General features: G+C 40.5%; 3 protein-coding genes across 4 annotated transcripts; 1 reads left to right on the plus strand and 2 right to left on the minus strand.

The window, feature by feature from the left end:
* Nucleotides 1-9,820: 9,820 nt before the first annotated feature.
* LOC116262881 (auxin-responsive protein SAUR27-like) lies at nucleotides 9,821-10,609 on the minus strand. Its single transcript, XM_031642411.2, has one exon. The coding sequence runs from the start codon at nucleotides 10,432-10,434 to the stop codon at nucleotides 9,913-9,915; it is 522 nt and encodes a 173-aa protein (XP_031498271.1). The 5' UTR covers nucleotides 10,435-10,609; the 3' UTR covers nucleotides 9,821-9,912.
* A 6,315-nt stretch (nucleotides 10,610-16,924) lies between these two features.
* Nucleotides 16,925-19,773, minus strand: LOC116261874 (lysM domain-containing GPI-anchored protein 1-like). The gene is made up of 5 exons (XM_031640787.2): nucleotides 19,007-19,773; nucleotides 18,699-18,816; nucleotides 17,823-17,984; nucleotides 17,711-17,742; nucleotides 16,925-17,541 (listed from the first exon to the last, which is right to left on the minus strand). Exons 1-5 carry the CDS (start codon nucleotides 19,650-19,652, stop codon nucleotides 17,273-17,275), a joined length of 1,227 nt encoding a protein of 408 aa, XP_031496647.1. The 5' UTR covers nucleotides 19,653-19,773; the 3' UTR covers nucleotides 16,925-17,272.
* A 2,593-nt stretch (nucleotides 19,774-22,366) lies between these two features.
* LOC116263340 (uncharacterized) lies at nucleotides 22,367-27,454 on the plus strand. Of its 2 annotated transcripts, none has more exons than XM_031643032.2 (5): nucleotides 22,367-22,959; nucleotides 23,607-23,732; nucleotides 24,036-24,187; nucleotides 24,366-24,486; nucleotides 26,880-27,454. In XM_031643032.2, the coding sequence occupies exons 1-5, from the start codon at nucleotides 22,432-22,434 to the stop codon at nucleotides 27,069-27,071; spliced, it is 1,119 nt and encodes a 372-aa protein (XP_031498892.1). In that variant the 5' UTR covers nucleotides 22,367-22,431; the 3' UTR covers nucleotides 27,072-27,454. The 2 variants fall into 2 exon arrangements, with proteins under 2 accessions (XP_031498892.1, XP_031498893.1); XM_031643033.2 differs by having other exon boundaries at nucleotides 24,375-24,486.
* Nucleotides 27,455-27,927: the final 473 nt, after the last annotated feature.

Below are 27,927 nucleotides of genomic sequence, written 5' to 3' on the forward strand. Positions count from 1 at the left end.
TGCAACCCGAATGAGAACAGTGATCTTAGCGGCACAGTGATGATAACACGCATATCGGGGATGAAAAGATGGGAAGTCAGGCTCCATGATGATGCAGCGTGAACTTAGGCACTCACTTTGCCAGTTCCGCCGATCGGTCACCAAAAAGGGCTTAGAAACTCAAAGATCTGATCAGGGTCGTGCTAAGCGGAAACGCTCGATCTCCATCTTCTTTTCGTCTTTCTGCTTGATTCGCTGCTTTTCAAGAAAAAAGGGTCTGGACTCTGGAGAATGCTTGCGACGATGTCGAATTAAATAAACCTGGAAAATAGATAAGGAATGATTCCGCCGGCATCAGGAGCAGCAGCAGCGGCAAAATTTCCCAACTTTAGAACGGCCTCTCTTTCTTTCTCTCTTTCTCGTCGCATTTAATGCCAATGCATCTTCCTCCGCCAACGGAGCGGAGTCCGGCCGCCTGGCTTCTCCTCCGGGCGACGGTTGTCTCCTACATCTGCCGCAATGAGTACATGATTGTCAAATCATTAGCCATCAGTCAGTAGATCTCATGATCCTCAGTGGGCAGATCATTCTTTCTTCTTCTTATGGTACAAAATCCCCACGGAAGCTGCTCTAATCTACTCTCTTAAATGAGCGCAATGATGGTGGTTGCTCTCATTTCTCATTTCCGCATCCACAGATCATGCATCCACTGCCCACCAGTCAGACTCTCGTGGCTGTGGCAGAAGACCGGTGGTGCCCGCAAGTTACTCGTAATGTACGTGTTCATTTTCCTTGTCAAAGCAGCAGACAGCCTGGTTCAATCCTGCTTGTTGGTAACCAGGCGAAACGGAAAGGGCTTGAACGAAAGGCATTACAGGAGACTCCACATCGGGCATTATTTGTTAGGCAATTTCCGATTGGAAGTAAGATCAATATGTTGGCAAGCAAAACAAAATAATAAGAGATACTTGTATTATCAGCAGAGACAGCAAGTGCACATTCCCGCTAAATCTTTTCAGCAACTTTGGCAATCAGATACAATGTCTATCACGATAGTAAATATTTGCCAGGCTTCTACAAAGTAAACACACCTGATAAGCGGATGGTTTATACCAATAAGAGCAAGCATGCATACTTTCTTTGTTCTTTTCCCAATAATAGTGGAGAAGTATGTAGGTGATCATCAACTGTATTGTATTTTAATGTGAGAAAGTTCGTAGTTATTTTGTTCAATTATCAAAACCTTTCTCTATAATTATATTAAACTATGGTACATTTTCATGAATTCAATAGCATTACTTTTACGGGCTAAACTTGAAACGTGGCAGTTCAAGTCCAGCACTTGTTAAGAACAGGAAACAACATTGAATCAACATACAATTTTAATTGGTGTATCATCAACGAGGTAGTAAAACTAAGGGGAGGCAACACTAAGTTTAGGCGGCATTTCTCGTTAACAACGTCACCCGATCGGAGACTTGGGATCTGCAGCACCTGATCTCATCGAGCGGCTCTTCTTTTTCTTAAAACTTTTTTTAGTCTAACTGTACGTTTACAGACATGATGATCCAGGGCGTTCCGTCCCAACATCGACTCAAGCTGCCCGTCTCGCGCGCAGCATTCCGGTCCCGGACTTTTCTCTATCCCCTCCTCTTCCTCTCCCTCCAACTCGGAATCCTGAAGCCTTCTCTTTCTGTTCCATTCTCTCTTCAAATTTCTAAGGCAGCTTCTGTGACAACAACCATTATGTTGAATGCAAACGCTCCCGAGTTCTTTGTTTCTTCCACGGCATTTCTCCCCACGTACTGCTGCTTCTCCTACCCCTCCGACTGGTGTTATCACTATGCGCACTGGTACCAAGCTTCGCCCTATCCTTACAGACCTCACGTTCCGAACGTTTCATCCCCCCGGTGCGTCGAGGGCATGGTAGATGAGGCAAGGACGAGAAGCAGCAGGAGCAGGAGGAGGACTGTTAGGAACGGCAAGATGGTGGTCTCTCACCGGAGACCAAAATCCAAACCCTCCAAAGTCATCAACGTTAAAGTTCCAACCCTCTTCGAGTTCAAGGAGGAGGTCGCCGAGGACGTGGGGAAGACCACTGTGATGATAAGAAACATTCCTAATAAGTACAGGTCTCTCTCTCCCTCTTTAGAATCTTCCATGCTTCCCTGTTGTGTATCTGTTGTTTGTGTGTATAGAACAAGGGCATTGACGCCTTGTTAAAATGAAACTGCAGCCGGAACATGCTGATAGATTTGCTCGACGGACACTGCGCCGAAGTGAACAAGAAGATTGCGAGCCATGGGGAGAAGGAGAAGCAGCCGCCGTCCACATATGATTTCGTCTACTTGCCGATGGATTTCAAGTAGGCTTACTCTGAATATGAATCCATGATTCATAACGCAATCGACGTCTTCTTAGTTCTTATTTTTTCATGCTTTGTTTTCAGGAGTAGGTGTAATTTGGGGTATGCCTTCGTTAACTTTACGACTCCAATCGCCACCTCAAGGCTTTACAGGTATCTTCACAAGAGCAGGTGGCAAGATTTCTGCTCCAAGAAGATATGTCAAATCACTTACGCGAGGATTCAGGTTAGATTGGTCCCGATCATGTAGATGGGTCGTCATATATTTACGTCCATTTGCGGCTGAGTCACTAGATTTTCCGCTGCCTATGTCTCTTTTTAACTTGTCTAGCAACATGTTTATCTTTTGATTTGATCATTCAGGGGAAACGAGCTCTCAAGGCACATTTTTCTCAGTCCAGCTTCGCCTGTGATTCTGATGAGTATCTGCCCGTCGAGTTTGTTCCTCCTCGAGACGGATTCTGTGCTTCGGTTGGCGTCACAAGCGGCAAACGTGTTTCTCGACCTTGAATTTTCTTCCGTTTGGCCTTTCATCTGTATACGCGTTCATGGTTGTGGACGATGCGGAGAACGGAATCATCTCTCGCTCTCTCTTTCTCCCACACACGTAAATTCTTAAACTATTTCACCTTTCCAGATACCTGCGGCTTTACACCATGCATGTAATGGACAACTATGGTTCTCTTTCTTCATTCTTGTCTGAAATTCACTGCTATTTCCGAATATTCCTGCTCTTTCGAAGGAATGTTTCATTAAAAGGGCAGCCTTTTACTTTTCACGTCAAGAAGGGGTTTATATATGTTTGGATTTTGATATGGTCTTTTGCCTTTTCGGCCGCCGTACCTTCGGCTTAAAAGGCTATCTGTCGTCTTGGAATTAACAGTGATCACGCTTTTGAAGTTTCTTTTTGTAGTCCCCAAGAGTTGCGAAGGATTTGCATACTTGAGCACATTAAAAGACATATAAGACTAAGACCATTCGCTTGTTTCTGCGGATAACTGAGATTAGTTGTTTATTTCTCAAGTTTGAAATTTGAGAGACATCTCGGATCCTCTTCAACGTACAGCAGAAAGGCTGGCCTTTTCTGTGCCTACTCTCCTTCGGTTAACGCAGAAGCTATAAGCAACGCGCAGACAACTCGTTTATTGAGTGAAAGGAAAAAGGCTGCAGACGCTGTCCCGGCGTCCCTCGTGCCAAAATTAAAATGGGGAGGCCGAAATTCGGGGTGTCAAGTACAAAGCATGTGCTTCTGGTCTCGGCGATGGAGAGGCGGAGACTAGACTTGCAGTAGTACTACTACATGCTGCTCTTTAGGGCCCGGCATTGGGAACGTCTCCGCGTATTCTTCCCAACTGCCGCTGGGTTCCCCCCAGAGCAAAAGGCTGCCCCTGTCTAATTTTCGTGCATTAGGAAAGTTTTGACCGGCGATGGCGGCACGGCCGGCAGGTTCAGATGCTTCCTGCTCTCTTCCGATCCTCCATCTGAATTGTTTTGTACCTGAAGTTCTGGCAAGGATGGGGGGGAGAGGGAATGGTACCGGGAGTCGATTGCATCAGCTGCACAGGGTTGTGCAAGTCGATCCACTGTTGACCGGTGCATGCGGCCGACGTTGCTTCTTAGCTTTGCTTGTGTTTGCCAGGGAGGTTTGCTAGAACTTTCATGGTGTCCTACTTTGATGCTTGTTGTTCGAGATTGGGATGGGGAAGTTCTAGTGTCTCATGGTTTGCTCGGCTCCTTTGATGTCTCTCGTTCTGCTTGGACTCGGTGATCTATGTAAGCGAAGCTATAAGCGGGGGCTAGACCCTTCCCTGTCCCTTCCCTGGCTTGTGGAATTGTGCCCCTTACATCTAAAAGGTGAAGCAGATCCCGAGGAAGCTCATCCTCAAGTCAAACGCTGCAGACGATGGTTTGAGCTTCTGTTTCTCATTTGTGCTAAATCTGTTGTCCTTTTTGTAATAGAGGTTCCACTTCAGGGCGAGCGGGAGTCAAATCCCACCGCCATTGCGGTGAAGCTTACCACAGGAGTTTGAAACAGAAGCCCTGTCTGTTGCGCCAATGCCCTCAAGGATCTAGAAGTTCCACTTTCGCATGATTCATTCTCGTATTTTTTTCATATTTTAGTTTCCTGATAATTTCAAAGCTGATACTTGTGTTTGCTCTGTGACAATTTTCTGTCTGCTTTCTCGATGTGTTAGCTTTCATTTGCGTTCCTTCTGCTTAAGCTTAAACGCATGTACCGCATGTCTGCTACGTATAGCACTTTTTTATTTTACCGGGAACTTCCTTGCTCGTGTTTTTGTTATTGCTTTTGATTTTTTTCTTTTCTGTAGCTTGGGTGCATTTGCTAAGATATAGAATTCATCGTCCAATTTTATTTGTTGTAGCAATATCGCCTTCTTCGAACTTTTCCTATATTTCTACTTTTGATCTCCCTCTCCATTTCATGCCCTGTTAATTTGTTTAAGAGAGGGAAGCATGCCTTTCTCGTTCCAGACCCCCATATCGATTACCATCCAGCTTTAAAAGGGAAATAGTTTTGGATTTTGAGTTAAAGAGAAGAAGCGCATATAGGCGACATAAATTTATAGCCGCAACAATACATGAGAGAAATTAGGAGGTTATCACATTACCCATATATACCATCCACGAGAGATATCCAGGCAAGTACCCTAGAAGATAATCTACAAAAAATATTATCTCAATGAGATGCTCAAACATGAACCCTTGAAGCTTTGGAGTTCAGTTTCCAAATGAAGAATCTTCAAGTTTGATGATGAGACAACGAGTGCCTTTGGTGCGGGTGAGCTTCAGCCTCCCTTCTCTCTGCCGCTGTTTGCTCAAACATCTCAAAACAACAGTAGCTAATCACGGGGGGGATGCTGGAAAAGCGAATGGTGACAGTTTGGTTGTCCAGAGTTTACCCATTTTACTCATGAGGACCGTCTGATCTATTGTGATAGGTGGTTGAGAAAAAAAAATGATGAACATTTTTTCAAAGGTAGCTTAGTTCATACTGTAATGTTTTTATTTTTCTCTGATCACGCGAAATCAAGTAGTGTTGACAAGAAAGAGTCCCACTCGTTTCTCTGCCAAGGATCAGCCCCCACAATTGAATTGACGGTGTTACTCAAGAATAATAGAGTTAGAGGACAATTCAGGGAACTGGCTTTGATACCATGCGAAAGAGAGAGGATGGTTGAGGCTATCTAAGCTTGGGCATCGTGCCGGTCTGGCCTCTGGACCAAAAAACCTGAGCTGGCCCGACCCGATTAAGTTAAAAAGAAAATATTTTTAATATAAAATAGTAAATGAACATAATTAATCAATAACAAAAAATTATATTTATATACAAAAATTTAATAAAATATAATATTATCGGGCCCACCTCGGCTTGTCGGACCACCTGAACTGGCCCGATGCCCTTTCTTTTTGGCCCGAGTCAGGCTAAATAACAGGTACCTAGCTTGGCCGAGTGCTCAGGCTTAATTAGATCTAAGAAAAACTGCAAACTTTGAACATATCCACCATGTCACTGCTTCGAAACAAATTACAATGTTCCTAACGATTGAGCAAATAAAATAGAGCCGCTCAACTTTTAAAAGTTTATAAGAAAAGTTCTCAAACAGCCTTATATATATATATATATATATATATATATATATATATATATATATAGTTTTTATGTAAAACGATAAAATACACCTCTTAAGAAACGTCCCCTCCTCCCTTGGCTGACAAAATATACTTTTGTCAACAATAAGAGTAACTTATGATTTTATATCAAAAATTAATATTGCCTCTCGGTAGGCAGCTCTTTGAGAATTGCTTTTAAAATTTGAATATCTATTTAAATTTATAAATTGGGTAGTTATTTATTATTGGCTCATAACATCCTTTTGTATTTTGTTTTTCTATTGTTTACTTAGCGGATCGGTTCCACTTCAAAGATGCACAGCAAGTTATCTTGATCAACCGTGAGAGCACTTTTTTCTTGGATAACTTCAGTAGGGTCAAGGAAGAGCGAAGCTGTTCTAATGAATGCGATCATGGCTGTTGAATTAAGTGGATCAGCCTGCTAATTGTCCTGTTTATCTCTTCAATATTGTAAATTATCCTCAAAATTGTTAATTAGAACATCAACAGCTAACTAATTCTGAGTTTCATCACCAAAGAATTATTCAAAGTGGAGGCATATTGATCTACCCGTTGGCAAATCTAGTGATTCTTGACTTGGCAATTTGGTCCACTCAAGAATGAATTTTTATTTGAAAAAAAAAAAACCAACATATGTGTGTGGCCTTCCGGCATGTGATTGGTAGCCCTAAAACATTACATATTGCTTTTCTTTCTTAGAGTTTATCTTTTGTTCTCATTCAAATCAACATTGATCGAGTGACTATTTAAGACAATGGTGTCCCTTTGTGATTTGTGGAGTCGCTTCAGGGCCGAAGCCAGAAACTTTTAATAAGGGGAGTCGAATTAAAGTTTCTAAATTTTGACTAGGGCTGAAATATCATTTTTTGAAATTTTTATATAAAACAATTTAAATTTTCTAAAATTTACATGTAAATTTTCTTATGAAGAAAAATTTAAGGTTGGATCAGGGCCCATGCAGGCATTATCTTGGCTCCGCCCTTGTATGTGTTTATATTGGCAGCACAATTCAATGGAATTAATGATTGACATGGAACTGTTTGTTATGTTGTGGCCATATCAACTTTTAAATACTGGGGCATCTAAGCAGTAAATGTTGGCCAGCAGGGGCCATTTTTGGCTCTATTGGGTGTTGACATGTCGATTGAAAGTTAAAAAAATTAATGTTGTATGTGGTGAGAGTCTCAAAATAGGGCTACATCTTCTTTGGCTTTAGTCTAGTTGGTTCGGCCAGCGGCTAGTAACACATTAGTCATTGGTTCGATTCTTGTGGGATGCAACCCCATGCATAAACCAATTAAACAAGCATAGACCCTAGGAACTGACTTACTACTATCTGGGTTTTAGGCTGTTGGTCGAGCAACAAAGTCTCTCGAGTCACAAATGAAAGAAAATTGAACTCTGGTATGAAACCAGATGCTTCCTAAAAATTCATTTTCATAAAGGTGCTTCCTAAAATTAAATTTAAAATTATATAAATAGTGCCTCTTAGCAAAAAATTTCTAGTTCCACCTCTAGTACAATACCAGATAAAGAGCACTCAGTATGATTGCTTGTACACATGAAACGCCATAGAGGCGAGACACTTGATGGTTGATTGCCAATATGACTTTCTTTCACATCCCCAAAAGAGTTTGGTCCCTCACATATATACAAGTGCACTATTTAATGATGATAGTAACATAGAGATAAGAAGATGTTGATGAATTGATGATGGTGATAATGATCATGATAATGTTTGTAAAGCGAACACGAAACCTAACAAATAAACTTTACCATATCGGATTCATCGAATGTTCATATGTTCGGATTCAAATTGAGATTATAAACGTAGAAAGTCGATAATATATTTAAATCCAAATTTTAAGTTCACCATCTGAATCTAACTTTCACTTTATACATTCAAATCCAGCGTTTAAAGAAGATCTGAATCGCATTATAGTACATTAAAATCTCCTTTTCAAAATATATGGATGTCAATGTTTGCTTAAAACTAAATTCAAAAGCTTGAAATAAAGACTTAGGCCACCTGCCCTGTCCATTACAGCAGCTCCCGCAGAAACGAAGCTTGGTAGGACGTAAAAAGTTTGAAAGGGATGAGAATGAGAGAAAAAGAACACCAGGTGTTTGCAGATTGAGTTTCGTGTCTGGACGGGATTCAAAGATCTGAACACTGGAAAATGACAAATTCTTCGAGCCGAAGGGCGACAGATGCCAACTGGGGAAGGAATTATCTGCAGGAGGCTGGTCAGAGTGTTGCTTGGTCGTACGCATGTGTGGGAAAGTTTGAACACCAAAAGCACGACGCTTCATGGAGATGAAAGGCCATGGTCGTTACCTATCCTGTCACTTTTGATCGACTTTTTTCCCCTCCGTTACATTGACAGGAAGTCGGAAGAGTTGTTATGTGTTCCAAGTGCTTTAATCGTCATTTATTTCTTCCATATAACTTTTGAATTTCTAAGGTCTCAACTAAAGAATTGAGAGAGAGAGATACTGATATACAATTTGAAGCGCAAATAGAATCGGCATCTCGAAGTATCGAAAGCGAACCTTGTATGCATCATAAGAGGAATAAAAGGATTGGAGGGAAGGGAGGGTTGCGATAAGAAACCCTGCTCACCAGAAAGAAGATGAAACAAGCGTAGCCATTCCATGGTTTCATACATAAGTTGGTTCTTAGGTTTAAGAAGAGCGTTGATATAGTCATGCAAGCATTTGGGAGTCACACAAAATATATAGATATTGGATGAAAGATGTCTATTAGAAACTGATTCCAAATCTGAATGAATAGCGCTCTAGATGTGCTAAATAACCTAAAGTTGATTCATGTGTCAATAATTTGGATATTTTAGGTAGCTCCTTGTCTCCCAAAGTTTCTGTTTCATGATGCTATCAAAACTTGAAAAACTGCATTACATCTAATTTGTTTGGTACATTTGCTACAAAAAATTAAGACATATTTATGAAACATTTTCATGAATCTACTCCATACATAACAATTATGTTACTATTTTCATCGCTATACCATCAGTTCTTCAACAAGAAGACTGATGTTTAGTAGTACATAAAAAAATGGCTGGTCAAGCTGAACTCTCCAACAAGTACACTCCAAATTATGCTTACAATTGTACGTGACCGTGGTAAAGTCGTAACCGCTAAGTCTCGCCAGCAGTACATGACATAAGCACAGGCTGGAATTCTGGCTGTTCTTTAATTAAGAGAAGGTGTGCTAAGAATTGAAGATATTGTAAGATCTTGATGCACCAAGGTATTGGGAAAAAGATTAGAAAATGGGATACGGGAAAAAGCGTACGGTCAGGGCGGTGGGTTCGGTCAGGGTCCGATCTTTTTTCGGCTGCCCGCGGGGATCGTTTCGTCGTGGGCTTTTTATATTTATTTAAATATACCCGTACGATTGATGGTACGGGCGTGGCCGTCAGTTTTGTAATGATTTCTTTCTTCCAGGTTCGGACTTCGTCCGGGACTATCAAAGCATGCACCAGTTGAATTTGGTCCGGACGACTCCGAGTTAAACCTATCCGATGAGAGTCCGCGTCTGCTGCTTCTCTCTTCCTCTCTCCTCTGCGCACAGGAAATTAACGGAGATGGAGATTGAGCTTCCGCGTGAATTTAGATTTGTTGAAGAAAATGGAAAGTTTTGTTCTTCTAGATTTCAATTGAAACCCCCTCCCCACATACTCTCTTTCTCATAAGCGAGGATTCGAAGTTCAGTATCGCTGCAGAATTGGGTGGGGATTGAGGTTCTGAAACGCAATTGCAGAAACACCATGAACCCAACACAGAGACGCACGAGAGCAATGAAAGTAGAAAAAACCGCTCTTCGATTTCCTGTTTCTCTACTGTACAAGAAGGGTAGAGAGAGAGAGAGAGAGAATACAAGAGAAAAATCATCAGAAGGGATGAATATGGAACAGACGATGGATGACCGTCTCCTTCCTGGCTCGATGATGACGGCCATCTTCTTCGGCTATGCTCCTCTTGACGCTCTCGAAGTCGGAAACACCGCAGGGGATGGTAATCCCTCCCTTCTGGTCGAACCCATACTCCTCCTCCGTCACCTTCAGCAGCCTCCTGAAGAAGGGGTGGTTGATGTAAATGATGGGCACCAAGAAGCGGTGCTCCGGGTCCTTAACCCCAACGTACACCGCCAGGTGACCCTTGGGGACGTCCCCTCTCCCTCTCCCTCCCCCCACCTCCCCTCCCTTCCCCTTCCTGTGCAGAAGCACTCTTCTCCTGACCCTCCCATGGCCGCTGCCCCCCGTCCATAGACGTTGATGGATTTCTTCATCGTCTTCTTGCGGGGGATGGAGGCGATGGTAGTAGCTAAAAGGGCGGCTCCTCTTCAAGCACCTCCATAGCCTCACAAGCTTGCGACCCAGATGGAATCCCTTGGACCACTTCGTCTTTATCATAGCCGGAAGCGAAAGGAACGACGAGCAAAAAGGAGACGTACAGAGAGTGGCGTTGCTCCCTCCAACTCAATTAAAAGTAGCAGAGGGAGAGAGAAGAGGACGGATTGCTTTTGATTTTATTGTGTGTGCACCACAGCGAGAGAGAGAGAGAGAGAGAGGGTTGGAGTTATCTGGTGGCATTCTATTATAGGCTCCGTATTGCTAACGTTGAATTAAACCCTCCACAGTACATCACTGATCAGCAGCAGTGCGCGCACGCACACACACATATATATATATATATATATATATATATGTATAAAGGAGAGAGGAAGAAAAGGTAGCTACAGGATCATAAACTAAATTCGGTGAAAATCATATAAGTCCGTCCACTCTAAGAAGATTCAATAGTAAAAATTAAGTTGTAAATATAAACATCATCTGTTTATATAGTTTCAAATATCTCTTCAAAAAATCAGAAGTTCTGTTTAAGGAAACTCTCTTCCCCTTTCTCTCAATCCCCCCTTTAAGCATATTTTTAGACTTTTAAAGAATAATTTGACTTCTACATTTAGAACTTAAAGGTCTACTGCTTGACCTCCTTAAATGCAGTTTAAATAATTTCCATCAAAATTTAATGTATATGGTTCTTTATGTGATGAGAGTGTTTATTCTTTTTATTGTTAACAAAATTTATTTAAATATTAAAACAAAGAACGTAATATATGTTTACCACCAATTACTCTTAAGATCATTTTTTATACGGTTCGATTGCAAAAGAAATGTTTTAATAATTCATTTTAATGAAGGTGGTTTTTGTCTCTTACGCAAGTGATCCGACTTTTACCAACTTATATATATATATATATATATATACATCATAGTTTGAAAAACCAATAAGATTTAACAGGGTATGTATAATACTTGAAAGCATACCATATGAGGGATTGATTTGGAGAATACCATATTTTTCTCTCAAAACACATCATTTTATGTAACATCTAATTTAACTATCAAACTCAACCCTAACTAAAAACGCGTTTCAGAAATCAAGAATCTAGGACAATGAGTCAACCTTTATATATTGAAAAATAAAATAAAATAAAAAATCGATTTAGTGTAAAGAAAAGTAACAATATGTGAGGTGAGTTGTCGCTTTCGGCGATAAAGACAACACCGGATCCCAACCGGATTTTCCTTCGGACCCGACTCACTCGCATTTCATTCATACCCGTTCTACTTATCGTTCTGTCTTTCCCTTCTTTGCTGAATTGCAAGCAAACACATTTCTGATTTACTTTTCCTTAGCACTCCCCATGCATCAACTTATTCCTAAAATCATGGTTCCCTTTTCTTAACTTTTCAAATTCATGCTCCACTCTTCATTGGCCTAAGCACGATAATATTGACTGCCAAATACACATTTATGCCTTGTTTGAAGTATGATTTCGGATACAAATAACCAGAAAGACCAAGCAGTTTTGGGGAATCCGCTGCAATAAAATAGAACAGATCTTTTTGTTGCACATGAATCTGGTGGGAATTCTTCTTATACTTACTCTCTTTTAACATCCCCATAGATAAGTATGCTGAACTTGGTGTTTTTTGTACAATGGTAATATTTTTTCACACATTTTTTCATTTATACTTTTATCAAATGATTTTTCAAATCTTTTGACATGCATATGGCGGTAACAACAACAACAACAACAATAATAATTTCACACTTGGTTTTTGTAATGGTCATTAAGCAACAGTAGGGAAAGATTGGCGAGATGATATGAATATGGTTTTACTAATTTCATAACACAACCTTATGCCTTAATTACATTAGTAAGTTATACACATAACACATCCTTGAGGGCGTGTTTGAATATAGTTGAGGAGAACGTCCGAGATAAACATTAATCTGTCTCGATCGCTTTACATTCTCCATTCCAACGCAACCACGTGAAAGGGGGAGCTCTTTGGCAACACTTTCTTTTTTGTCGCAAAAGAATTGGAGGGTTGCAACTTCAAATATTCCATCCAAGACGTTCTCCTCCACTCACTCAAAAGGTGCCCTTTGTAACAATTAACCACCGGAATTACCCGCTTCTAAAGCTTGGAGTGTGAAGTAAAATAGAAGACGCTGTCATCGTCCGGGCAACAATTTAGAGGGACTCAACTTGCTTCCACCTGCACATGCTTCTATGGTTTCGCTTTTCATGTTTGAGGAAAAGAAAAGTTGCATGGCCAACTTTAGCTTTCATTCACAGCCACTAAAGCTCAAGCATTGTGATAAGAGAGTGGGCGCATAGGGAGAGCCCGATCCTTTCTATCAACCAATAGCAAATATTAGAGAGGAAGATTTTCTTTTTTCAGGTTTCTTTGTTTACTAACAAATTTTTTAAAAAATAAGAGAGCACCTTTTGTAATTTTTTTAATAAAGGACGCACAATTTTTTAGTGCTATCAAATAAAGACTTAATTTATATATATATATATATATATATAGTTGTTAAAAACCCTTATATATGAGACTTGATGGAGAAGTTCAAACAATTGATATTAAACTGCAAATATAGAAGCTATAATGGTTTTTTAAGACTTTAAACCACCTTTTAGATGAGATAAAGGGTTTCATTTAAAAAAAATTGTTTCCTTTCCTCTTTCTCTCTTCTCCTATGAAGCGTATATTAGAATATTGAAAAAACATCTTAGCTACACTCTAATCTTCTGGAATCAATAGTCCAGATTATTCTCGTCAAAGTTTGGTATATAAAGGTTTGGTAGCTCTTTAGTACATATGAAGACATATATATATATATATATGTGAACATATGTGTGTGTATAAAATCATGGTACCTCCAGCAAAAGCTACTTCACCATCTTCGTATACAAAGGATATGCACCGGCTGCGTCCTATGGGAGTAGGACCGTAGGAATATGGTAATGTATTATATAGGATTGCTTGGTCCTTGTCTTTAATCAAACCTCTCCGATAAAGGCGAGTTGTGGTCTGAACTCGATGTTGTGTTCACTCCTTCAAATTACGAGTCCTTCGTCCACTCACCGATGGATTGATTGGTCCTTGTCAATCAAACTTCTCAGATGAAGGCAAGCTGTGGTCTGAACTCGATGTTCTGTTCTCTCCTTCGAATTGTGATTCATTCGTCCAAACACCGAAACAAAGGCATTCTTGTCGTAGAGAACAGAAGAAAACATCTTTGTGTGTAAGACAAAGATAGAGACATAGAGGTAATGAGAAGGAACATTTTTATGGTGTGAGGTCAATCGCCTCGGTTTCCGATTTCAATGAACAGATTTGTCGGCATCGACGCTGTCATGTTCTCGATCAAAATGCGTAGAGAAGCAAAGGAAACGGCAGATATTTCAAATCAGTGATCACCGAAGAACCAAACGGCTGGCCACAGGATCACCACCAAGACCCAAAATCTATGGCTCCAAGAAGCAATGGGTTTTTTTTTTCTAAAAATTTACAGTTCTTGAAATTGACGTTCATCTTAGAAGACATATTTTGAGGAAACATGTCCCAGGGACATGCTTTTCTTGTTCAAAGAAACAAATTGTAATTATAGACGACGATCTTATGTCTATCAATCACACCATACTTCCTGAAACAAATACAGTACAGTGTTCTTAAAAGATGCATTCTAAAATCATGTTTCTTCAGACCACAATGTTCTTCCCGTCTAATGCCCTCTTGGATTCAATTCATAATAATATGAACAAGAAATGAGAGGATATTCACTTTTACTAATAGAATGATCTGACCCACAACCATTCAGAGTACCCAGTACTGTGGAGAGGCCGGCTGAAGAGTTCACGTAGACGTCTTACTTGTTGTGAAGACCAGGGAAGCATGGCCTCCCCTTCTTCAGGGTTTTGGCTATGTTGTCATTAGAAACTGTAACCCTGCTCTTCACTCGTTGCTGCTGGTGTGTAAACAGGGATCGAGGCGGTGAAGAAAATCAACAAACGGAAACTTGCAGCTTTATTACTAACTTTTAACTCTAAAAACATGAAGAATGTCGGAGAAAGCTAATCTATCTTCACGAGTTAAGAAATTATAGTGAACATGTAACAACACGCATTTGTGTGACCATCAAGCCATAAAGTTGGATAATGTACCTTTCAAGTTTGACATAGATCTCATTAACTTGCAAAAGAAAAAGGATCCTTTTCAAAAGTGAATGGTTTGCTACTTTGATGACTAAGTACACTAACAATTTTACTTTGAATCAGGTTTAAATTGTACAAAATTATTTTTGTCGAACCTTGGACTTTTCGCTACTTGAAGTCTAGCTCTTGTGACACGATGAAAGAGATGCATTAATTGGATGATAAAAAAAGTGGGAAAAGATACCAGGAACATGTTGCTATGCGTATTCAGGATGAATTTTTGATGTCTTGACACACAAAAATGGCCATGATCCTTCCCTTGATCACGAAGTTGTGAGAATTTGTATTCAATTAACTTTTTTTTTCATATGAAGCATCCTTTCTTTTTTCATAAACATTCAGCCTCAAATTTTTTAAGGTTTATGAAATTTGTGAACGTATTTTGGGAGAGTGTGTGAGATCCTTTTCTGCTTATGCACTCATATCGCCAACACCAGTTTGAGACAACATTACTCAACCGAGTACTTATAAATTAAAACCAAAAGAGCTGTAGTAAGGGTGAGAGATAATCAGTTCTGTTGGATTCAGGAAAGATCTCTGATGATCTACTGTTGCTTGCATGAGAGTTTAGGACTGCATTACTACCTACTATTGACAATTTTCTCATGTTTGAAATCGTGGTCGGGAACTAATTGGCTCCATCGATGGTTTACATGTTCACCACACTACTTCAACAATAGGGACACATCTTTTGGCATGGTACCAAACACCATATTCTAACGGCCGCAAATTCAGTGTCTTCGTCCCTTTTCAAGGAAAGGTCGTATCGTCAAATGACAATGCTTCATGTCTCATTATCACAGGTTCTACAGAATTCACCTCTTTGCCTTCTCACATAATAAAGAATATTTAAACAGAATTTGCTCACACGATATCTTCAACATTTTGCTAAGAATTTGTACCAGCTATTCCTGAGAACTTTCTACTGTATTATATATATATATATATATATATATATATATATATATATATATATATAGACGCATTGATATTCAGTCTTGAGTGATATACTAAGGGTTAGGTAAATGTCCATGATACAAGGCATAAGCTGTACATTGCAACAAAGATGTCCGTCATAATATTAGAATCATCCTTAAGAGAAGTAGACATAAATGTAGATTTAACCTTTTACATGCAGTAAAGAACCTGTTTCATATGATGGCAGCTTGCAACCAATTCATCATAAATATCGGGGTTAGGTAGAAGCTTCCAACTCCTTTGGTAATCTGTTTTTATTTTATAACAGCACCTACCTCAGTAATCTTTTCAGATTTCTCTTTTTCCACGTCGTAGAAAGATGATGTTTCTAAGTATTTCCTGGGCCCTACAGGTTCAGCTAATTAAAGGAACACCATTATAACTTTAGAGCTTGCACTCATGCAGCGTGGTCATTCACCAAATTTCAACCTGCTTACTTGCGTTCTGAAATCCAAATAACAGCAGTAAGTTTCTCGACTGGAAGCTTACCAAAGTACAAAGCATACCAAATTCTCATCATGATGAAATAATATAATTATGAGCATAATACAAGGGTCACATCACAATATTCGGTGGTTAAGCGAAAACAAAAAGCCTCAAGTCGGTCCGTCCAGATCACAATTAAATCGACCTCTACAGTTTAATATCTAACACCTCCTTGTGGAATTGAATAGCTCTACATGAACATTCAAACAAGATATCCATTATTAATACTAAGAAAATGCTAAACCAGATGTTTAACATTCATGAAACACTAAACGCTCTGGAGTCAATGACTCTACGCACGACCTTTCCAATTTTTTGGCATTCAGTTGCGAAATGGCAAAATCCACACGCGGTTGAGCTGATCATCCAACAATAATATTCGAACTACATATCTTGTCAGAAGAGAAAATAAAAGTTCATTCCTTAAATAATTTTCCATTGTGATCATGAAGTTCCAAAAGGCCCTAAAAGCTGCAATTCAATGTTGGGAAGAATGAGGAAAATTTGAAACCAAAACAGTAAAAAGGGTCGCATCACATCAGCTTTCAAAAATTCAGCACTGAGTAGATAAAGCATTAAACTTAACATCCAACTATAATCAAGTATCTGAAAATCACCAACTTGAACCCACAAGAGGGGGTTCACAAGGGACATGCCATGCTACAAGTGCTGCTCATGCGGCACCAAAGTTCTCACACAAAAACATGCCCACACAACATCAGTTCTACTCTCCTGTACATTGCACCATATCTAGTGAATCATTCGCTTAAGCCCACAAATCTTCACCACACATGCATCCATATGGAGTTGACTTCAACTTCCAAATGTCACCAATAATTTGAGAAGTGTAATAGCTCACATGCTTCAGTAAAAATGAAAGTGATGCAATAAAAATGAAAATGCCACATTTGACACAGTAATTGGAACTTTTTACAACAAAAGCAAAATACTGAACCCAGATAGCTGACTTGTCATCCTGACCTAAATGATAAAATATTTTTTGACAACAAAATTACATGAAAGTATAGCCGCTCAAGGTCCAAAGGGGATGCATGAAAATGCCAAAGACCCCTTGAAATCTGCAACACAAAACCAACAAATCATGATACAGTGAATGGTCGTAACTGGCTACAACATTAATCCCGTAGATGGCATCCCCAAAGCACAACCTCATATTCAAATGCAACCTTCACCAGACTGCAAGGATTCATCTAACCAATAAGCCTTAGTAGAAGATGCAAAAGAGATATTGTCAAAATATGGCACAATGGATATGTCAATGATGAAGAGTCAGAAGTACTTCCAGATGGACCAGCTGCTGGCAATGTTCCTGGAATCGAACCAGCAACCCCTGTTGTTGATGACCTAGGTGTTAATGTAGGACCACCTGCCTGTGATGGTGAGGGTGATGGAGATGATGCAATTGCAGATACAGGCAATACTGTAGGCGGGGACAAAAGCGGAGGGAAGGTGTGTGCCCCTAAAACATAAACAAATAATCATCTAAACTAACAGAAAATCACCCAATTCAAGAGCTCATAACAAGTATCAGAGGCTCAGTACTAAATATATTCTCATGGTTCATGTTCAAATAAAGAAACTACAAATTTGTAAAGTTGATGAAAGGCAACCACATTTATGAATTTTACCTGGGCACCGAGGCTGAAGTGATATTGATAAGCTACAGAGACAGAAACAAAATAAATTAATCGACCAAAACAAATAACAAACAGAAGCAAGGGAAGGAGTCTATCAACTTACGTAGTCATAATGGTCCCGTTGACAAAGCCACTGTAGCTACAGGAGGAAACACTACAACCTGCACTTGATGGCTGTGCAGAAAAATTCCCAAGCATAAGGTTGCTGTTCCTGCACTGCATACTCGTGCATGAAGAGGCCAGTGGCGCTGGTGTGCAGAAGAGACTGCAATTACATACAATACGAAACAACAGTCAGTTTATGCAACATAAGGAACATGAATTAGACAAAAAGGTTACTAGTGAAGGCACCATTAAGCAACCCAAGTATCAAACTGATATAAGCTAAAAAAGACGCTTCAATCTCTTGTAGACTGACAAACTGAACATTACCACAAAAAGACGTTTCCTATGCCATATGCAATGCCCCTATTTATCTCCTTTTCCGAGACAAGTTGGGGAGTCAAAGAACAAATTTAAGCAATCAAACAGGAAATGATTTTGTTGCTCTGTACTTACAACTAAGTTGGGAACATTGGTTTTTGAGTCACAAACTAAGTGCATCCAAAAGCCCTTTAAAATGTCACAGAAAAATACCATATGAACAAAATAAATAAATAGTACAAAAAAGTTAAGAAAATAGTTAATTTTCCAACTTTGCAAGGATAACCAATTGAATGAATCAACACATATGATAAATTGAACCAAGAAAAATGTTCCCTTTTTTTTTCTTACTTTTATGTAGCCGCATCCATCCTACTAGTCTAAAACCAATGACAGCTCAATGGAACTTCAGCAATCCAAAATCAGAAGAGGCAACAGCAAACCACCCAGCACGACAGTGCAGACTCAGAACCATAAACAAGGGCAGGATGACGAACAAGTAACAAGGGAAAAAAAAAAGGTTAAGAAGGATGGGAGGTGCTAGTTGTTGTCTTACTTCATATTGGCAGGCCCACAACTGCATTGAACACAATGGCTGGCAGTAATGGCGTAGCTCCCGTTTGCGACGACCAACCCCGCGTCCGTAGCGAACCTCGAAAATCCAGAAGCACAAGCTACATTCAATACAACCCAAAAATTTCAACCAATATGAAAAAGAAAGAAACAAATAAAAGAGAAGAAAAGAAACAGAAAGGTCTAAGCTTTATCTTCCCCTTTATCTCCTCTACTCCCCAAAAGAAATACAGAAAAGATGAAGAAGAAAAAAGGAGGAAGAAAGGAAGAAAGAGAGGGCAGAGCACCAACCTGCCAACGGAATGGCGAGAATGTCGCCAGGAGTGATCGCCGACGTGCCCATGGCATTGACAGTCATGAGGTCGGAGAGCGTGGTGCTGTACCTGGCGGCGATGGCGGGAAGCGAGTCGGGCCCCTGGACGACGTAGGAGAGGTAGACGGCGGGGAGTCCGTTGTCGGTCCCATTGAAGCAAGCACAAGGGAGAGGAATCTTGAGGGGCTGCCCAAGATCAACGAGGCCAGGGTCGGTGATGCCGTTGGCGTCGCGGATCTGGTCGGCGGTGACAAGGCCGGCGTAGACGGAGGAAGCTATGGAGGCGAAGGTGTCGGAGGCGCGGGCGCGGTAGGTGACGGAGGCTACCTTGCGGATGCCGTCGACGCAGGAGCAGGGGACAGGGACCTTGAGGAAGAGGCGAGCGGGAAGAATGTGGTTCTCGACGTCCGGGTAGGAGAGGTCGTAGGCGTTGGCGGTCAGTAGGGCAACGGGGTCGACCTGGAAGAGGGTGGCCACCTCCGAGACCTTGAGGTCCGTGGGGAGGGTGTAGCCCACCATGGCATTGCAGGAGTCGGAGCCGCTGCAGGGCTCGATGGTGGACTTCCCCGAGGCCCGTGAGACGCAAATGAGGAAGAAGAGGAACAGCTGCAGCAGGACCGCCATGGCTCTCTCTCCCTAGCTCTCCCTCCCACTATCCCGAGGTACAGTGAGGGTTGCAGAGAAGCGTGGGTATCCAGAGAGTGTCATGTACTGTACAAGTAGCCCTTGTCCTTGCGAAAGTGGGGAGAGAGAGAGAGAGGGGAGGGAAGGAAAAGGTGAACTCTTTCCGGTAGCAGGCCATCATTTTTCATAGTTTTCACATTTACGCTGGCTTTTTTATCATAATGCAATTTAGTATACGTTCGGGTTACAATGGCATCCTTATCATACATGTTCACCTTCTTCAAGTGAAAGACAGATTGGCATCTCTTATCATTCATTGAAGGTTTAAATTTTTTGGTCAGATTCCATTTAGCCTAAAGAATTTAGTACATTGGTTCATGTCTAAGGTTAATAAGAAGTTGGTCACTAATTCGAGTGGCATGGGAGTCCACTAAGTAAAAAAAAAAAACCCTTAAAACCTCTACCACCCAACTATTAATTGAACCTAGTCTCGGTCGAACTAAGCTTATACCAATCAAATAACTTTGTGAATGGTAGGTTAGATTTGAGATCACCAGTCCACAAGTTCCATAATCAAGGTTGGTATTCTTATACCATCTCTCACCAAATGAGAAGCCAATCTAGGAACCAACTATTGTTATAGAAACTGAACCCAGACCAGCTTTAGTGGACTAAGCTAGGCTGCCATTAAAGGGTCTTTCAATTGACCCCACCATCCCTCTTCCAAAAAAAAGGCCGTGATCGATCCAACCATTTTTTTTCTTTTTAAGAAGGTCCTGCTTTTCAGAATTTTTTGAAGTCTGGATCCTGTTTTCTTGCTTTTCGTGAAAAGTATGGGGCGACCACCAAAGATTACTTTTCTTTTTCTTTTTATCTTTTTTCCTTCTGCTGCGAATTTCGGAATGTTCAAAATTAAAGAATTGTAATGAGTTGTTGGCGTGGGACCCCCTCGCCATTAAAACGCTTGTCTTTTTTTTCTTCTTCTCCCTTGTTTTTGCCAATATTACGAGGGGATGTCTTTACACCATTAAGTTGCGAAAACTTCTTTACCAAATTCATGGTGATCTAATAATGACTGCTTTATTCTGACCGATAATGATATTTCTGAATTAAATCATCTCCTAACATATTTTCACCCAGATGGGGTGGTCAGGGTGCCCACCCATGAAAAATTTGCTCTGAGCCTATAAGAACTTGAACTTGGCCTTATCGGTTTCTTTAATGAGTCCGGTGGGTCATGGTCCTTTAATGGGCCACTTAAGAACAAAGTAAAATAACTCTTATCTTATGGGTCATTATACAAATTTACGCACATATATTGTGTAAAAGAGCACATATCTTATGGCATTATGAATGTTGCGTGAGTGTTGCATGAATATAACACATATTTTATGAGCATTATGAATGTTGTGTGAGTGTTTCATCAATATTTATTGAAAAACGAAAAGATTCATGAAATTCTTATACAAATGTTTCACAAATATACTCTTATTTTAAGACAGACACAATGCCAGTGCAAAAAAACCCTAAGCAGAATTCTTGTCTGCAGCCAATCTGTTTTTTCGGTGGTGGTAAGATCCTATGAGACAAAGCTAAAACATGTGTTCTTGACATTCTATAAAAAAAAAATTTGACATCTATCCATGTAAAACAATCCATCTACAATTTAGAATAATGATTCTAGTCTCCTACAAAACCAATTATATAAATCACATCTATATGGTTAGGTTTTACAAACTGTATGAGAAAATAGATGGCTTCCATGTGACTCATTATTCTCATCGTGGGTGGCATCCAACATAGAATTCCATGCACCAGTCTGTCCGCTTGTCTTGTCCCACCCCTCGTCACTTCATTTCATTTCATTTCTCCACAAAATACAAAAGCACGTACGTACATGAAGAGAATGTTTGGCAGGTGAATGTCTTCCAAGCCAAACAAATGCGTACATCTTCTTTAACCTTTCCTATTTTTTTCTCCCAAAGTTAGTCGTGTTTCTCAGTTCATGGCTGGTTGTTTTTGTACCTTATTCCTTCAAGCCCTTACTCCCTCTGCACTAAAAGCATGTTGGACTTGATAAAACTACACTTAGGCTTAGGGGTGAACAACCAGCTAGATCGGCTCGTTAAAACTTGGCTCGTGAACAAGTTCGGGCCGAGTCATTTTCTTAACATGTCAAACTCGAGTTAATGAGTCGATTAGTTTAAATAATCGAGTTGAATTCAAGCTCAGCAGGTAACTGCCGAGAGCTCGAGCTTTAATCGAGTTTGTCGAACCTTAATCAAGTTGATATATTCAAACGAGTTTATGAGTTTGTCGAACTATAATTGGTGATTGAACTCGACTCGACTGATGTTCACCTTACAAAGGCGAAGAGACTTTGTCACTGAACGAACATTTCATTTGACAGCACCCGGCCAAGGGTCTTTGTCGTAGCAGGAACGAACATAACTTTCATTTGACTGTACTGCAAAGTAGAGAGTATGATCGTCTTTTTCTTTAGGGGCCATAATGTGCTTTTGATTTATAGTTTATGATCTAAAAATAATGAGACAAGAGAAGCATGAAATTCATACCTTTTAGATAGGGAGAAGTTGAAATCTCTGCTTGGCTGATAGTAGACGCCCAAAAGAAAACAAGAATAACGTCGGCCGTTAACTTAAAAATTTTTCCTTTATAAACGGGGGAAAAGTGATAAGTGAAAACAAACGGAGTCGAGCCCTCCCGCTTCTCCTGGTCGGGGACGCGCGGGCGAGACGAGGCGCCAAATGCAGTGACTATGCTGGCATCATATTCGTTCGGCGTCGGCGCCGTCCGGCATTCTCCTCCTGTCCGTCGCCGTCCTTACCAGTCAACCTCTCCTCAACGTCCCTTCCCTTTCAGCGATCCCCGACCACCTTCTTCCTTGTCCCTCTTCTTCCGTCCATCATTGCGAACGGAGATGCCGCCGCTCCCCAGCTGCCGAGCAGCGAGATCCTACTCCGATTTGACGCGTGGGGATGATTGGACTTTGATCTGGCTGATCCTTAGAAACGCCCTCGTCGTCCTCGTGTTCGCCTCTTCTCTGGCCGTCCTTCGCCTTCTTTTCTCCGTCGTTCCCTCCAATTTCGGGAGCCGATGGGAGGCCCTGGTTCGGGAGGAGGCGACGTGCGCTGACGCCTGGGACGTCCCTCCGTACGTTTGGCAGGCGGTGGTGGCATCAGAGGACCGCCGGTTTTTCCAGCATCGGGGCGTCGACCCGAGGGGGATTGCGCGCGCCGTGTTCTCGCTCGCGACGAACGGAGGCGGCAGCACCATCACCCAACAGGTGAGGTCAAGTTAGTGCTTGGCTTCTGGGGTGCTTCGATTCAGTTTACTTTTACATGAGTTTTGGATTTTATTCTGATTTTCTCTTTTATGATCGAGTTAGCTGAGGAGCATGGACTCGATTTGTGAATGAAACTCCGGGGCCAATAGAGGATAACCCTGACTTTTGAGTTTCGTGAATTTACTTCTAACATTGGAAGCACTGGTAACAATCTTTGTTTATACCCAGGTTCCTCGTTTCGCTCAACGCAAATCGTGACTCGGTTTAGTTTCCTTATTGGATGCCTTCCTGTTTTCCGATTGGAGTTGCAAGTCAAATGAGTTTCAATTATGTCCAAGAGTTAAAAAATCACATATAGTTAGCAATAGACGTGATCCATGAATTGATGCCTATCAAAAGGTCCACGCAAAATGCATCTATAGACTATAGGCCTCATACTCTCATTTGCTCGACATGCTTTATAAGATGACAAGTGCAACTGCCCGTACCATATTAGCAGCAGGAGGACGCGAGTTAGTACACGAACAAAAATATAAATACAAATACATGAGACATGGAAAATATTTTTCTACTAGGAATTTTAGTATATATTGTTTAATTTGCTAAAGCTGATTGCTGGTTCTCTTCTTTAAAATTTTTTATAACAGCTCGTGAAGAATGTACTCCTGCGAAGCGAGTGCAGATGGGCGAGAAAAGTTGTGGAAGGACTGGTTTCTCTTTGTTTGGAAAAGAAAATGTCAAAGTGGCAAATCCTATCGGCTTACTTGAGGAAGGTGAGCTAAATTATCTTGGTAGTGACCTTAATTGAGTAATGTCCTTGATTTGAAATGTTGATCGTGTGATTTGCATAATCTCATGAGGTTTTTTAGCAAATTAGCCATATAAGTGGTTTGGTTCATTGGATATGTGGATTGAAAAGGATTATATACTTCCGACTTTTTGTCATAAATTATTGATGGTTACCCTCTCTTTCTCTCTCTCTCTTTATATATATATATATATATATATATAGACACACACACACATATTTATATACACATACACAAAAATGTTCAATCAGACGTCACTTGCCACAGATATATTGGGGGCATGGGGTGTATGGAATTAATTCAGCGTCTGCCTTTTACTTTGGGAAGCGCCCAACTTCACTCAGTTTGGGTGAGTCTGCTCTTTTGGCTGGCATCATACCTTCGCCTGAAATTCTGTCACCTTTTAAAGACCTGAGCAGGTTTGAGCTGCATGAATTCTTCTCTCCTTTTCTGTTGCTGTTTTTTTTGGATGATATTCTTTCATAATTTCTCTAAGGAATGAGTTATACTGATCTTGGTTTTTATTCTTGCATATGTGCATTTTCAGATGTTGCACTTGTTCTTGCTGCATATGTTCTAACTTTTTCTTTTATAAAGAGGGAAAAGATCTCAGGCTAGAGCATTGAGAAGAATGGTGGAAGCAGGTTATCTTGATGTGGAGACAGCACTATGGGTTATTAAGCAACCTATTTATCTTCACAATGATGAACCAAATCAGGTAGATAACATTTGGCCTGTTCTGTACCCTTTGAAAGAGTTATTGTTGAAGATTTTCTTTATCTCTTGTAAGTTGTAACCGAGACAATTTTATTTTCAAATTAAGAAAATCTGGAACCAACCATGAACTGAAACATTCTTAATAACTACTGACATTGTCATGAATCTAAGAGAGCTGCATGAAAAGAGCACAAATGGTAAGATTTTAGACTGACATCAAAGCTTCAACCAACCTGATCAGCTGAATTCACCCTCATGTCTATGGCAATTTGGTACAAGAAGCCAAAGCTCCCCCACTCTTCCCTTTGTCTCTAGGGTCCAAGGTTGTTAACATGGTGCTGCACTGCCACCCCATAAGGCTCAGGATTCCACTAATACATAGGAACTTTTTCAATTGGCTGGGTATTCCATTAGACAATAAATAATGTGTTCACCACAGTGCAAGGTTAGCTAGTGAATGGTTAAAAGTAGTTCAGGTGAATCTCGACATTAGGGATCCTGATTATGTGCATTTACCTGATCCGATTCATTTCATTTGCCTCTAGCTTTCTTGCCTCTAGCTTTCTTGCTACAAGTTTAGGAATACTGGGCAGATCTGCTATCTATAACTTGGCCTTTAAAACATTATTCGGGTGGGACTTTTTTCATTGCTTTCATGCCAATGAAGCCACCAATCAAGAATCATGACCATCCATAGCTGCACCTTCATATCTTACCAATCCACCTTTAGGGCCAGCAAGAAATGCCTTGATAGAGTGCATATTTCAGTTTTGCAAGTGCCAATCTAACAATCTCAGTGGTACTGTGCTTCAAGAAGGGAGACACAGGCCTTCGTTTGTTAGAAATGCAGCCACTCGCCAGGTAAAACAACTGCTTTTGAATTGGGAAGAGAACCCCAATCTCTCTCTCACACTCACAGAGAGAGAGAGAGAGAGAGAGAGAGAGAGAGAGAGACCTGGGGACTAACTTTAGCCAGAGAAGCGCATATAACTGTATTAGGGGTGGTGGAAGTTATGAACTAGCTCCTAAATAAGTCAGCACCATTCTGTAACTTGAACACAGTCTCCCCTGAAAGTTAAACTCCAACTTCTTTTTTTGTTGTTACTTGATAGATTTTATTTGTTTGCAATTGCGTATGTCCAATATAGGCCTTTTGGCCCCTGTCCGTGAAATGATTGGAGGTGCATTTTAAATCTATCAAGGGCTTTCACTGCCCTACTAAGGCCATCATGGACCTGCTATGCATAGGAACATGCTTGATTGACAGTTGCCAGATGATGAAGTCCAGGACCTCTAGGTATAACTTCCACCTGCACATGGTAAAAGCATAATCTATTTAGCTTGCCTAATTTTTTTTGCTACCCAGACCAACCTGGTGCACAGATAAAGAGAACTGTTCAGTGGATATCAGGAAGAAAAAACTGTGAGTGATTGTGGATTTTCTTTAGTTCAAAGACAGAAGTATATTTCCAGGGAATTTCCTGTCAAGGTCTATCACAGAAATCTTTTAATTTTTTCAGGAAAACCTTGGGAACTTAAAAAAACTAAAATATTTCAAGAATAATAAAAGAAATATCACAGTATGTATTTTACTAAATTTCTTACAAACATTTTTCAAATGTTCAAAACAAAGTTTAAATTTTGAAGGAAATGAAATGGAAAATAGAAACTGACAGCACATATTGAAAAGAAGAATTTTCTTAGGAAAAGAAAAATATGCGGATATCATCACTATTTATTTTTTAGAAATGTCTTGGAAATATGATGATATTTTCCAGTAACGTCATTCAACTCCTTGGCAATGAAATGACAATATTTTTAACTACTGCTTTGAAATTTGTGACCGTTCTTTAATCTGAATGTCAATGGGTGCTGGTGCACATTCTAATATGTTAGAGCTAGTCAGCTACATGCTTTTTCAATTCCTGAATTATGACAAAATCACAAAGATGTTCAGAGTAGCATCGACATTTATGATTGTACTATAATTATGAATATGTTCTGGTGCACATCCGTATATGTTACAGCTGTTCATGAATTGCACATTCAATGTTTTTCTTTTTCCTCCATTGTTGTTTTCCAATTACGAAAAGCAAATTGTAGAAGCTGCTCTTTGTGGGATTCTCTTACACAAAATGTGCTCCATAAACATGCTTGGGCTATGAGGATAATATTATCAAATTTGACCTGGCATAGACGTACCAGGGTCTACGATCTAAAATAGACACCGTATGGAAATAAAATATTTGTTCATAAATAGTAGCAGTTACGAAGACATTTAGGCAGGACTGTCTCATCAGCTGATGAGATGCTGCTTGATGCCACATTATATCTCTACAATGTTATCCATTACCTATATCTTCAGAATAAAAACATGCATTTGATCATTGGCAGGGAACTGTAAAAGTGGCAAATGAACAACTTACATGGAAGGATGTTTGGGATTGGGAGAAGGAAAGCAGCATGTGGGAAGTAAAAGAGCAAATGGAAACATGGGTGCAGAAACGTCGGGAGCACATGAGCAGAATTTGTACTGTGGGAAATGGATTAGAGTCTCTGTTCAAATTGGTTAACTTATCTAAGTGAATGTTGCAGCATCGGTCGCTTCTACATGTTCAGGACTACCTAAAATGAAGGTCCTTCGACTAACATTAAGTGGCGGTGCAGCTTATTTCTTGCCATGACGATTTCTGCTTGTGTGACAAAAGGTAACGTGGTTGATTCTGCTTGAAGAACCGTACTGAAGTCGTTGCCTGTTCATCTGAGGCTTGTACAGCAAATACGGTAGCACTTGCTCCCTGTGGGCTTAGCCACTTGCCACCCTTCCCAATTGTATTGGACGTCTTTTCCAATAAAATTGGAACGATACACTGAGTTACGGAGCGATGTTGGAAGGCTTGCCCTCCACAAAAAGGAAATTGTAATTTATACATTCATCAGTTTAGTAATGCTGGTCTTTGTTGTAGTTAGCTATTTCCTGTAGTGAATTGTCTCGGGAACTTTTCCGTTGACCACAAAAAGAAAAAGTGACCCTTGGAAAACTAAAATACAGCAAGATCTGAACCGATAGACGAGAGGTCTACAAATGGCCTTTATTGTCGAGCAAGGGTACTGACAGATTCCAAATAAAAGGATGATGAGTTCTATAATCTTTATGAGGAGAGCTTCATTTCCGTGAGCATTGAGCAATGCTCAGAAGCAGCACCTTTGAACCAAATCCGAACTCAGCCATGTAGACAGGTAAGCAGAAGACTGTTAGCCCCGAGTAGCATGCCGAGGACGAAAGCTGGTTTTTGTCACATCCAGAGCTCTTGTTTGTGCTTCATCGTGGGCGAATTTTGTATGCCATAAAACACACACACACACACTCTCTCTCTGTCTGTGTAGGTGCACAATGATTGCTTGAATTGTGCTCCTTGAGTGGACAGTCACTACGCTGTAT

This window comes from Nymphaea colorata, chromosome 10 (genome assembly GCF_008831285.2).
Source record: "Nymphaea colorata isolate Beijing-Zhang1983 chromosome 10, ASM883128v2, whole genome shotgun sequence".
In the NCBI taxonomy this organism is placed as follows: domain Eukaryota; kingdom Viridiplantae; phylum Streptophyta; class Magnoliopsida; order Nymphaeales; family Nymphaeaceae; genus Nymphaea; species Nymphaea colorata.

Excerpts from the sequence above, each read along its gene's own strand:
- LOC116263340 (XM_031643032.2), top strand. The coding sequence starts at position 22,432 with ATGCTGGCATCATATTCGTTCGGCGTCGGCGCCGTCCGGCATTCTCCT. Across the intron at positions 23,733-24,035 it reads TATCGGCTTACTTGAGGAAG|ATATATTGGGGGCATGGGGT; the intron begins GTGAGCTAAATT and ends CACTTGCCACAG. Across the intron at positions 24,188-24,365 it reads CCTTTTAAAGACCTGAGCAG|AGGGAAAAGATCTCAGGCTA; the intron begins GTTTGAGCTGCA and ends TCTTTTATAAAG.
- LOC116262881 (XM_031642411.2), bottom strand. The coding sequence starts at position 10,434 with ATGATAAAGACGAAGTGGTCCAAGGGATTCCATCTGGGTCGCAAGCTT.
- LOC116261874 (XM_031640787.2), bottom strand. The coding sequence starts at position 19,652 with ATGGCGGTCCTGCTGCAGCTGTTCCTCTTCTTCCTCATTTGCGTCTCA. Across the intron at positions 17,985-18,698 it reads TGTGGGCCTGCCAATATGAA|TCTCTTCTGCACACCAGCGC; the intron begins GTAAGACAACAA and ends ATGTAATTGCAG. Across the intron at positions 17,542-17,710 it reads ACTTCAGCCTCGGTGCCCAG|GGGCACACACCTTCCCTCCG; the intron begins GTAAAATTCATA and ends TTTATGTTTTAG.